Below are 12727 nucleotides of genomic sequence, written 5' to 3' on the forward strand. Positions count from 1 at the left end.
AGAACAAACGGTCTGTCAAATTATTGGACCCGTGGCTGAGTTGGGACACGTCGATACTGGAGGGGCCAACCTTTTTGTCCGACAAACAATGTTATCGACCATTAACCGCTGTCAAAGGTATATCGTCGCGCGGACTTCAAAGAATACTGGGAATCCATTTTGACGTGTGCCGTTGTAACGAGAAGACTTTGTTACCGACAACAAATGTTTCTGCGCGCTAGAGTGTCGGATATATAGACTGTGGTTCGCGATATCGTATCGAGAACGAGATAATGGAACAGTCGTGTCAAGATTAGTCACACACTCGCTTTGATACAATTTATAATCACTGGATGGTGTGTACCTGGTAAAACGTATTTCTTGTTACACATTACGCACGCACTTTGCGTGCTTTCGAGCACTCGATGCTCATTGCGCGCGTTTTTCATCAATCAACGCTACGAGTGCTTTCTTATCGATGAAAGTGAATGAAATGATAATTTCAAATTAATTCGTTCTGCTGTATTAAGTACATGAGATCGTTCATGCTATATGCTAATTCATAGTGTCAACTATTTGGAATTTTCCAACTGTTATATATTCTTGAATTTAACTTCTTCGCGCACGTTGTAATCGATTCAAAGGACCTTTCATTTCGACAAGCGGCAAAGAGAAAAATACCAAATTACGTTCAAAAACAGCGAAAATGGGGCAACCATTTGAAAGGCATCAAATTTTCAATAAGACAGCTATCTTGATCGGGTCGTCCAACTTGGCGAACTATCGGAAGAACTTCATGGTGTCTTCGGAAGCGAAGCAAAGCAGAGAGAAAAGTACTTGGCGTTTGAACAAACTCTGCCGTCAGTCTTTTGTCTCGAAATAACGTTTCCCCTAGTTTGCTACGTATCAAAGACAGTCGATGGTCCTTTCTTCACCCAATAAAATACCCTTCCCTTTCAGTGCTTCGTATATTTCAATCTCACCATGTACAAATTTTTAGAGAAGCATTAAGTGTTCATAAATATTCTATACTAATTATATTAAAGTATTGAAATCTTCGTTCTCCTATTAAGTTGCCAGCATTAAGGTATCCCTATTTAAACTCCGCTGTTCTGCTTGATCCACGAGCGGAGATTAGCCACGTTCGTGTAAACACCAGGGTATTTTGGTCGAGCGCAGCCATAGCCCCAAGACACGATGCCATAGAGGACACCATTGGCGGTCAAAGGTCCTCCGGAGTCACCTTGACAGGAGTCCTTTCCACCTTCGGTATAGCCAGCGCATATCATCCTCTCGGTTATCGGGTTCAGGCTTCCGTACGCGCTCTGACACTTTTTCCTGTCCACCAGGGGCACGGACACCCTCATAAGGTTCGATGAGGTCATCCCACCCTCCTGCAAGCGGCCGTTAAACGGGGAATTTTGAAAAATGGATCTTTCATGTAAAACAGATTACGCGACTGTTGGACCGTCTCGATATCATTCGCACTTGACGCTGAAATATGGCTTTGAGGAAGCGTTGTAAATGCTTGAATATAGCTTCACTGTGATTAAAGCAATGGAAATGTCTTTTGGTGATTTGTCACTCTGCGTTGTGTTTTTCTGAGGGATTCTTTTCTTTTTAGATGTATCGCATTAGATGTCTTTGAAGTATTTGGATTCTCTAACGTAGTTTTTGAATGGAATAAATAGATGGTAATTGGACTTACCTTAGTGGCACCCCAACCAGTGATGTTCACTTGTGAGCCAGATGGAAGTTCTGAGCCCGCCAACTTCACAGGCTGCACGTTGCCGCTCAGTTTAATAGCACCATCGATCTGGAATCAAATTTTCATGATTTTACTTTTAATACGTGTTAGCTTTTGACAAACTATATAGCGGTTGACTTTTAGACCAAAATATAACTTCTAAGTGTTCTATGCATTTAGATCGAAGTTTCCTTTTTCTACAATTTAAATCGCTAATTCTATTGTTAAATCTTTGTATCTTGTTCATCTTAAAATTAACTTGGTACTTAGTATTCAGTACGTAATGCTAAAAATATTTTCAAGCTTTTTTTTCCAGTTTTGGACACTACCAACCTCCAGAAGAGCAACGTCATAATCGATAGTGTACGAGTCGTAGTTAGGATGTCGAATGACTCTTTTGATAGCGTAACGTACGCCTTGGTCTTTATTGGTGCTACCGGCTCGTAAACTGTATCGGCTGGCTGCCTGACTGTAAACGAATGGGTCATTAAAATATCAACTATTTGGTGCTCTATCATACGTGCATCCTGTGCAGAAAAAGTGCAGTTCTGCGCAGTCAAAAATACAATCCTGTGCTTTATTGCTATTGCAAAATGAGAGGTAATTGCGATGGAATTCAACTCGTAAATGTGATTTAATATCAGGATGGCTTTTACAACTATTATTTCGATCAATCTCTCAACATTCCACTGCGAAGTGAAAGCACCAGGATCATTCGCATGACAGCGTTGCGATATTCTAGCTATTTATTCGCTTAATTGAATTATTTCAGTAAGGAAAGTAATAATTTAGCGGTGAGCCAAAAATATTGTGGGAAATTTTGCAAAATTCCGTTATATATTGCAAATTTATTTGGTGGAGGAATGTGGTGGTTACATATTTGTTAGGTTGTATCAGATGTAGAATCTACTCTGACCAGATTTGTTTTACTATTCTCAATGTAAAAATATTTTAAGTATTTCAATAAAAATATATATAAATTATCAGTTGAAATAACCTCCTACTGGAGTGATTGAGAAATTTTTCAAATATTATAAGTGTTTTCGACCTCAAAATATTGTAACACAATATTAACTTAATATTAGATAACTCTTGATACTTCTCAAATAGAGGGATTAGAACTCTATCTTGAACATTGGGAAATTTAAAATGCTCAAGACTTTGAAACCTTTAAATATTAATACTTAAAAATTTGAAAATTTGAATATTTAAAAATTTGTAAATTTGAAAATTTAAAAATTTGAAAATTTAAAAATCTGAAAATTCAAAAATTTGAATATTTAAAAATTTGTAAATTTGAAAATTTGAAAATTTAAAAATCTGAAAATTCAAAAATTTGAAAATTTAAAAATTTTTAAAGTTTGGAGTTTCAAAAATCAGAAAATTTAACAGTACTAGGCACATTTGTAATAGGTAGTATAATATTCACCAAAGTGATCTGCACTAGAAATCGCAACCAAAAAGCAAACACTCCTTTCCCAAGCTTACACAATCCACACACCACTGTCAACTTAACGAATTCGCTTTATTACCCCACGCAATGAGCAGCAGTGATAGCCCAGTTGCTGCTGATGACTGAGGCACCGCAGATGTGTCCAGTAGTTTGGAAGCTCAATTGATAGGGATGATCGCGTATGTCAACGGCGGATCCTCCGACAATCCTGGAGTCAGGAAATATAGGAGCATGGCTCTTCAGGGTGGAGCCTGCAATATTAAACCACAAACAGTTAGACATTTCCTCATATCAAGGCAAAATTTTTCAGAAGGGCCTACAAATCAAAAGACGCATTTCCAATAACCGCAAACTCAAACATTCGCTTCAGTTTCTTCTCTCAAATCTTCACCAGGTTTCTACTCTGTTCCTCAACACAAGAGACAATATAAAATCTCAAAGGGCAGACTTACTAATCTTCACGATTTTCAATATACGCAAAACGACAAGGGAATCGCGGAACGAAACAGCTTTAGAATCTCTTTGCACTCACCAAGGCATCCGACAACGAAAACACTGAGCAGAACGGTTCGCAGCATCTTGGAGGAATATCAAGGTTGCGCTTGCGGAACGGCTTTTATAGGGGGAAACTTGTTCGTCTGATTCAGCGAAAAATTCTTATCTTGTACACGACAATGCATCCGTACTTTGCACGAGTGGCATGTGGTGCAAGCATCCGTAATATCGTAGTTAGAAGGGACGAGGGGAGGCAAACAGGGTTCACGCGGGGAAAGAATACCTAGTTGCGTTTTTTCGCAAGGTGCGATTGCGACGATATCGCGAGATAAAAATCACGTCGTAGCACGCGAGCCAGCACGAAGGGATTTTGAATGAGCCACCGATTCGCTCGATAAGAAATATCCAATGATGTTACTCGTCTTTGTGCGATCTAGATCGCAGAGAAGGGACCCAGCGATTCCTTGTAACAAAGATTTCGAGTCCTTTTTGGTAAAGGATTGTTGAAATGAAATTCTCGAATAGTTCTTGGAAGTAAAATTCTTTGTCGCTTTTACGCTTGAACTCGACCAGGTATTTGAATTCTACTTTATCGGTGGTCAGAGTGTTATCTCTGAAATTGAATTTTTCGAAAGTCTTCGGAGCAAAGATTTTTGTGACATTTTTGCGGGCTACTTAACTGTTCGCAGATCATTTATACACTAGTTTAGATAATTTTATAATTTAGTCAATTTCTAGCTAATAGTAACGAAATTTGAATTCAATATTAATAGGTATAATTTAATAAATGGTTAAAATAGAGAACCAAGGAATTCTGAGGCACATAATTAACGATCAAAAATAGATCTTCAGACATTTATTACTCTTTCATTTGCCCCTGGTGGCTTGAGAATATCACGTAATTTTTCAACTATTTTTCCCACAATTGTGCTCGAGTAGCAAGCCGATTTAGCCGAATGTATAGTCTACATCGTAACTGATCACAGGCTGTTCACACGCCACGTTATTAGCGGCCTGGGACCAATCGCGCGTCCGCGATCGGCAGTTAGAATTTGCGGGTCGATTGCCGCCGTTGATTTACACATTTTGTCAGCAAATATATATGGATCGGTAGCGATTGTCCTGCGATTAAACATTCCGCGGGCGGGCACCCTGTGCCGTGAGCAGGATTCAATGAAATAAAGCGGAACAACGGCAACAGGCATTAGTTTGCGACAGTTCTAAAAGTCAATCGTTTAATCTATCTCTCGGGCTTTGTTCATCGTCAACAAATCCCTGTCGATTGCATCGGGATCGGAATTAGTCACGCTTTTTATTAATCACTTTCGGCCGTTTTGCAACGAACCGTCATGGAGCGTTTCGTAATGAAAAGGAAATGATATCCAATTCGTAAATAGAGTCTGAATATTTCGTAGGTGAGAAATTGGTAATATGTGACGAGGAGAGAATGAATCATTTATCAGGAGCTGGTGATTGATATGTTTCGATACTTCGTAATATGAAGAAAAGAGTTGTAACAGATAAAAGGTAGAAAATTGTATTAGAGGCTTTGTTTTTGTATTATTAATGGTTGAGAATGCCTAAAATATAAGTGTGAAATGTGTCTGACTCGAGGCAGATTCTACTGATTTCGCTGTGTCTGTCCTGAATAAAGTAAGCTGGCAGTAGAATAAGTCTCTAGCTAGACATACATCACTATTTTAGGTGTCTCCTTAACAATTACTAATTCGGAAACGAAGACCCAAAGATAACTTCGTCTAACTTTATCTTTATCTTATTTTAGTATGTAGAATCGTTTCTTAAAATTTCTGACATCTGTTGTTGATCATCCTGTATATTAACAAAATTTTTAGATATTAGGAATTCTACTCCTAAAAAGTGCTAGTACAATATTAGACCCTACTAAAATAAAAGATAGAGGTACAGATATTACTTGTGTCTGTGTGTGTGTGTGTCAGTCAGATTTAGTTCTATTACTGAAAAGTAAAAACATTTCTTCTGATCTTCCTAAACTTTATTTCTGCATCATCGTTCCATCTCTCAGATGATATTCACCCAAAGAAAAGACGAATGTCGTTATCGTTCATCTTGTACGTGCGCCTAGTTCATTTCAGTCGGCGAGATTTAATTACCCCAGAAGTGTCCAGAGGAACGTACAAAGTAGAAGGCTCATCAGGACATCACGTTCTCTGTACCATATCGCATCCTTTCCCCGAGGATCCTGCTTTCAACGAACCAACTTCATTTTCGTTTGACACCGAGGATATCGTGTTTCGCAATGGTGAGCAGCCACTGATGAGATTAACGTATCGTATCTTTCTAATCCCCGAACTAATTACTTACTGTGCCTGATACATCCCCGATACACACCGCACGTTTTTCTTTCCTTCTGATTATTGTGCCTGCTTCTGTAACTATCAAACGGTCCCAGCTTTATCGTATAATTTGTCGCGCGACCAGAGATACGTCTCTGTATACCTTGCGATTTCGCTGATCGCCGATAAATCGACTTTTATCGCGCAAAAATCGGGATTGTCGATAAGCAAAAAGCCCAAGCGGTATTTAGGACGGCTTCCAGCTGATAAGATTGCCTTTCTAATTGCATCGGGGATTAGAATTAACCTTATCTCGCGTGATCGTCGAAAGAGAATCAGTAACACGGGTGCGGGGTCGAATTTTCCACGACACTCCTCTCGAGCGCCGATTAATTCCCCGTCGAATCGACGTTCTCTATCGCAGAAACTTTTAATCCGCCGAAGACGACAGCACGGAGAAATTACGCGAGTTTTCATAGTTTTCTGGTAACAGGAATTCTATCGACGTCGCGTCGCCGATTCATTGCTAATTAATTAGTTTTGGAACTGACTCTCGAGGAGTGCTCTGTTATCCTGTAATAGAAATTCTTTCACTGAATTCTTAGTAATCGTTTCCACGTGGAACGTATTAAAAAGCTGGATTGCCAGGTGTCCTGCTGACAAGCTTATGGCGATGGTTCAAAGAAATCTGGATTGTTGGAATTAGAATAGAAAATTAGAAAAAAAGTATATAACTGTTGGTAAGTGTGTCAGGAAATATTTTGAAAATACACTTTACTTCAAATTTTAGATAGGTACTTCAGAATTTCACACATGTAGATATTAGTCCCGAACCATCAGAAAATTAAATTCCTAAATCTCTTACTTAACGACGTCAGATTTCTAAATTTAAAGAATGTGTAAAATTTTAAAAATTCTTGGATTTAGAAATGAAATCTAGTATTTTAAGGTCAACAAATATGTGATGGCTATCTTAAACTGTAATACTTAAATTACATGTATACTTAGGTACATTATACCCATCTTCAATAAATAAGAGAATAAACTCTATGTTCTATGACTACATTGAAGACTGGTCTATTTCATATACCAACTTCCAGAAAATCATCAGGTCCCGATACCTGCCAATATAGCGTCCCAGACAGCAGGGATGTCTACTTATACGCCATATTTCGAGGATTGTTACGACAGAGTAAAAGAGTACGAACAGCGGGCCGTGCACTTGCCGACATCGGCCGCGATTAACATATAAATCAAATCTTCGGTCGACAGACTGTCCTCCCACCCCCGGCCCATCCCCCATTCAATCCCTTATTCCTCGTACTTTCCGCTGTTCCCGCTCGCAGGATACGTGTCCCTCGCAGACTGTGCTAGTCCTTGGCAGCCAGTTGAACTTTCTCCCCCGCAGAGAAGCCGAAACCCATCCGGATACAAGGTTCGATGCGCGAAAACCCGAGCGACTTGATATCCCGATTGAATATGTCGCTGGAAGGGAGTCCTCGGTTTCTTCGAGAACGTAGGACCCTTCACGAGTTTCGTGTAACTTGCGCTGAAGATCGTGCAAGATTCGTAGAGTACGTGTTCCCGAGTATGATTTAGTTTCCACGGCTGTCGTCAACTGATTCCACCTGTACTAGGATGACAGTTAATTTAGAAGATCTTGGAATGTGGAGAACTGTCTATATTACTGTTTGTCTGCTTCTTTTTTTAGATTTAAAAAATCTTATTGAGGAATTTTATGATGGTATTGTGGAGCAACTTGAAGGATCAGTCGAGATTCGTGATGCTTCTTTGATGGGACGAAGTTTCTGTTTTCAGACACAGCAGTGCCAGGCGTCTGCATGGGAACTTCCGAATTTGAGGGCAAAGAGGTTGTCATTTTGTTATTTTAGGAATTTTTAGACCAATTTTAAGGTTTAGGCTCACTTTTTGGTGAGTTGTTTCTGGACCTAGAGACTTGGATACTTCAAATGTATAACATTTTTTAATTTTAAATCTTCCAAATACATATTCAAGTTCCCAAGTTTTCAAAATTGTTCATTTTTTAGTATTTAAATTGGAATATTGGTTTCTGTTGCCAAGATAAGGTATATGAAACTTGCTGGCGATGAGTTCTACAAACTAGCAAAGAGTGTAAGTTATACTTAAGAACTTTTTGTGACTTATGTTAATTCTCTCAAGAAAGAATTTATAAGTTTAATTTTCATCTAGCTTTAGTAATAAATGGGGTGAATAATATTAACATATCTGAGACAAAGTAGAATCAGAACGAAGACCACTCTTCACCATTAAAACCACTCTCGACGCAACATTATCGTGTGCGCTATCATTACGATCGTGTCAGCGGACAGAAGCTGGCTAGACTTAGAAAGGCATCCTCAGAATTTCCCGATATCTCGAAGGGGGTGCTCGTCGACAAAGAGATTGCCAGCGCAATTTGAACGGAAGGAAGGGAACGCTCTCGCCGCGTCGGTTCGTTTCGCTTTCGAGCCATGATGTGTGACCAAGGTGGGAGAGAGCTCGTAAGTCTGCCGTGAAAGGACTAACGAGTCCCATCCTGAGAGAATTCTTCGACGTCCAAGCCACCGTTACCTTCCAGCTCCTTCCTCTACCTTGTATCTGTCCCTCGCTCCATCCACTTCCTGTTTCTACCTTTTCACTCGTACCGCAAGCTTCCCTCTTTCTCTGGCCGCTCCTTCGATGTCCACGCTACTGGCACTTCCTTTCCCGCTGTATCCTCCTTCCTCCACTCTATCTTTCTCCTATGAGTTCTTCCTTCTACCCACTTCCTGTTTCTCTTCTCTACTTTGCACCATCGATTCTCCCCGACTATTCTGGTCCTGCAGTTCTGTCTCTTCTTTCCTTCTTTCGTTTCCTCCACGGTCATCTTTGATCCTACCGTTTTGCCCTTTTTTCTGTCACCATCCTCTGCCATCGATGTCCAAGATTTCGAGCGTGATTACCGCACGCCTGGGACATGTGTGCCGTGTCGTATGCAATTTCCACGCCCTTTTAGAGCGCAATTTATCAGTGGAGAACGAGTCGAGGCCTCGAAAAGGCAATGAATTGAGCAGACAGGGGTTCACTATGAACTTCGTGCTAGCTTCGATTGTGGTCGTGTCATTTTGCGGTGGGAATGGTCGGGAACGTATCGCTAATTTCGAGATAGTTCTGCAGGGATGAAAGGATGGAAATTGAAGTTAATAGAGGCTACACTTGTTTGTAGATATGATTTGTCGAATATTCTGCAGATTATTAGATAGAGGTAAAAGAGGTGATTTGCAAAATAATTCACCTTCTGGATTTTGTTTTAAGAATATAGAAGTTTGAAAATTTTAATACTTCAAAATTGTAATAAGTAGTTCAATATTTAGTAATCGAAAAATTTGGAGACTTAAAAATTTGAAAATTTAACAATTTTTAAATTTGAAGATTTAAAAGTTTGAAAATTTGAAAATTTAAAGATTTAAAAGTTTGAAAATTTAAAAATTTAAGGATTCAAAAGTTTGAATATTTGAAAATTCGAAGAGCAACATTTCTTGTTAATCACATTTCCAAAGAAGAAAAATATTCACAGAATAACGCAACAATCCCCATATTTCGCGAGCAACGAATAACAATTTTTCTGATTTTCACAGGATCCATTTAACTTGTTCGTGCAGGAGCCCGAAATTCCTCTGATGAATCCGAAGCTTCGTAAATACCCCACAGAATCCAGCCGCATCGTTTGAAACGCGAGACACATCGGATACATAATTGGCTGGCGCGATTGCGTCGAAGTCGTTGAAGGCGCGAGGATTACCGTGGACTGTGGACCTGATTGCAACGGAGCTTTGTGCCGCAATTTGGATTTTCCTCTGTGTTCCTTCCCTTCCCACTTGCTTCTCCTTAACTCCACGAGGCTGCGCGTGTACTCCTAGGACACTCTACGAACCGAGCCTGCTTCCTTATTAAGCTGTCTAATAAATTGAATAATGAAACGCCGCGCACCTGAACAGTGAATCCCTGGTATCGTAATTCTGAGAGACGCGGAGGCTTAGTATTACTGATTGACGGATAAAGTACGAATTTACGATGATAACATATTGCTAAGGAGCCGAGTTCGTGGGACCATTTGCCAAATTAAATCAGTTTAGACGTCCGTGATGCTGGAAGGAGATTATCGTGTAAGATTGTGAGTTTTATCAGTGTTGAGATAAAACCGGCACTACAGGAAGCTAAACATAAGCTTAAATTCGAGCAGATGTAGCGAATTCCACGTTCAGCTGTAGAGCGGCCGCCATGAATATTACATCTTGACCCTTGTTAATACTTTATTTGCAGCCATTGTCCGCTGATGAGTGGCAATGGGCGTTGGTTGGCGGGGGATCTAGGGGATGGTCGTCGACAAGGATGGCTGGATGATGGCCTCCCTTCCCAGGACGCAGACCGCGGAGCTTTCTAAATGAGAGCTTGAGGGTGGCAAGGGGGCAAGGGTTCACTCGTAATTATACCTACATGCATCGTTCCCGCGTTGCATTATAAATGGCCGTGCATTATGAATCAACCGGCCGACGAATTTGCTGGCTTATTCCACTGAAAGAATGGCTACTCTGCTTTCCCTAAATCGTGCCCATAGGCACCGTTTCCTGCCCGCCCCGTTGGATAGCAAGATTACTAACGCAATTCCAGGAATCCGTTGCAAATTCCATGACGGAGGAAAACGGCGAATCTGCACAATGTTAATTTGTTTGAGCTTTGTGGTGTTTGATGAATGGTAGAACGTAAAGAAGGAAATAAGGTTTAGTTGTTTTAAGCTTTACTCACTTCTTGTGAGTTCTTAGTAGAGATTAAGAGGAGGAGGCTCTAGAGACGAGAGACTAGGGGCTATTTTAGGATCAGACCTGATTTATCTCTTCTTGGGATCCATTGTTCGGGATTAATGAAAGATACAAGAGGTGGAGGAGAAGGGGCTAGTGACTGAGACAAGATTTTTATTGCCTTTTCTTGCCTGTCTTTTTATTGCTTTCTATTTCTTAGAAGAATTGGGATATTGGTTCCAGTTTCAATTGGTCTTTTATGGCAAACCTGTACCAAAAATTATCGACATGAATTCTTATTCGATTAAAATGTTTCCCTATGTTCACATTTGAGCCTCCTTCATTTGTAACATTCTGTATATCACTAATCATACTGCTCAGCTATGAAGAAAAGCAATATCTACTAAAAAAATTATATTGCTATTTTGCACTAAAACGAGTCGTAAAATGTTGATAATTATAAAAAAATGTAAAAAAACTCAATTTCACAGTTTCCTGTAGTTATTGCCTTCCCTCATAATTGGACAGCATAGCCTTGCCCTAACTTCCTTAATACCCTCAAATATTAATTAATGTTAACGCCATGCTGCTCCGTATCTATATATTTTGTTTCGCATATAATGTTTCAAATCGCAATTAGGAGCATCGAAGGCACCCAAATTGTACCAATCCATTAGGATATTAATCACAGACCTGTGCCTGGCATTTATGGATGAAAATCGCCCAAAGATATCGCGCAATCCATTTCACAATATATTTCATCTCTCCAAGAGGGGTTGAAATTTCTCGCGTTTCCCCTTAAAATATTCCCCGTACATCCCAGTAATATTGCGTAATATTATTTGTAATAAAATTTAATTAACCCCGCCGCTGCGACGGCCATTAATGTCACGGTTCCTCCATAATATACGACAGTAAATTACGTTTGATGTAGTACCGCGCGAAACTCGTTTCTGCCTACCGTAACATCCCAGAATTGGACACCGCGGCGCCATCAACGATTAGCTTCGCGTCTCGTTTAGGCCAGTCGTGTCTCATATTTTTCTAAACTTCCCACTGCCGCGGTTTAATTCCCACGGAGGGTCGCGGACCTGGCCCTGTACGAATTGATCCCCGCGAAATCCCGACCAAGTCCAGGCCCGACGCTGCCGCGGCGAGAATCGCGTCAACGTACGAACGGTTATTTCCCATGGCTGTCATTGTCGAGCTAAATTAATTCACTCGGTTTGCCGAGTCGTGTAAACAGCGACAAGCGCGGAGAATTAAAAAGGAAACGTGTACCGTTCTGATGCTGTTTTGGTATTTTATCGTCAGAGAATAAAATCGAGCCTGATATTGTATCGAATTGAAGAGGGAAATGGTGATATAAGCTTTACAATGGTATTTACTCGAGTATAATAATACCTTGTTGTGTGCTTGTTGTTATATGTGTAGTATTGTCCTGATACAATTTCGGTGGTACGTTTGTGTTTCTTTGAGTTATATTTTTACTTCGCCTAGCTCTCGTCCCTGAAAAGGCAGATTAAGTCTAGTATGTCTCTTTTTTTTTAAGACACAGTGGTGGTTATTATTTCTTTAAATAACTTTCACATTATTTTACATGAGGGTGTCAAGAGGAATTTAATACGATTAAGCATGAGGGTGTAAATCGATATTAGAAATGAGTTCGCTATACTTTCTGCGCTCCCAAATGATTCTATGTTCTATGAGTTAAATCTTCGCTATAAATTCGTCATAGAGTCCTGAAGCTACACCCACAAGACTCTGTACCTTGCATCACTTTGCCTTCCTCTCCACACAAATGAAAATTCCGAGCATTTCACGAGAAAATAAATTTCGTACTATTTTTTTACGTAAAGTTGTCCTTAAATTTTCTCCTATCTATATCGAATTATCTATAAACTAAACCTCGTCCTTCAGTCCTGTCAGTTCGAGAATG

At 39.9% G+C, this 12727-nt stretch overlaps 1 protein-coding gene across 1 annotated transcript; it reads right to left on the reverse strand.

The window, feature by feature from the left end:
• Positions 1 to 1076: 1076 nt before the first annotated feature.
• Positions 1077 to 3757, reverse strand: LOC143188623 (trypsin-1-like). The gene is made up of 5 exons (XM_076392970.1): positions 3712 to 3757; positions 3259 to 3430; positions 2060 to 2195; positions 1688 to 1795; positions 1077 to 1373 (listed from the first exon to the last, which is right to left on the reverse strand). Exons 1-5 carry the CDS (start codon positions 3755 to 3757, stop codon positions 1077 to 1079), a joined length of 759 nt encoding a protein of 252 aa, XP_076249085.1.
• Between the last annotated feature and the right edge of the window lie 8970 nt (positions 3758 to 12727).

The sequence above is a fragment of the Calliopsis andreniformis genome, chromosome 3, assembly GCF_051401765.1.
Source record: "Calliopsis andreniformis isolate RMS-2024a chromosome 3, iyCalAndr_principal, whole genome shotgun sequence".
In the NCBI taxonomy this organism is placed as follows: domain Eukaryota; kingdom Metazoa; phylum Arthropoda; class Insecta; order Hymenoptera; family Andrenidae; genus Calliopsis; species Calliopsis andreniformis.

Bases quoted from the DNA above. Each gene is read 5' to 3' on its own strand.
- LOC143188623 (XM_076392970.1), bottom strand. From the start codon at position 3,757: ATGCTGCGAACCGTTCTGCTCAGTGTTTTCGTTGTCGGATGCCTTG. The intron at 3,431-3,711 runs GTGAGTGCAAAG...TTAATATTGCAG, and splicing joins TTTCGTTGTCGGATGCCTTG to GCTCCACCCTGAAGAGCCAT. The intron at 1,374-1,687 runs GTAAGTCCAATT...GGCCGCTTGCAG, and splicing joins CTGGTTGGGGTGCCACTAAG to GAGGGTGGGATGACCTCATC.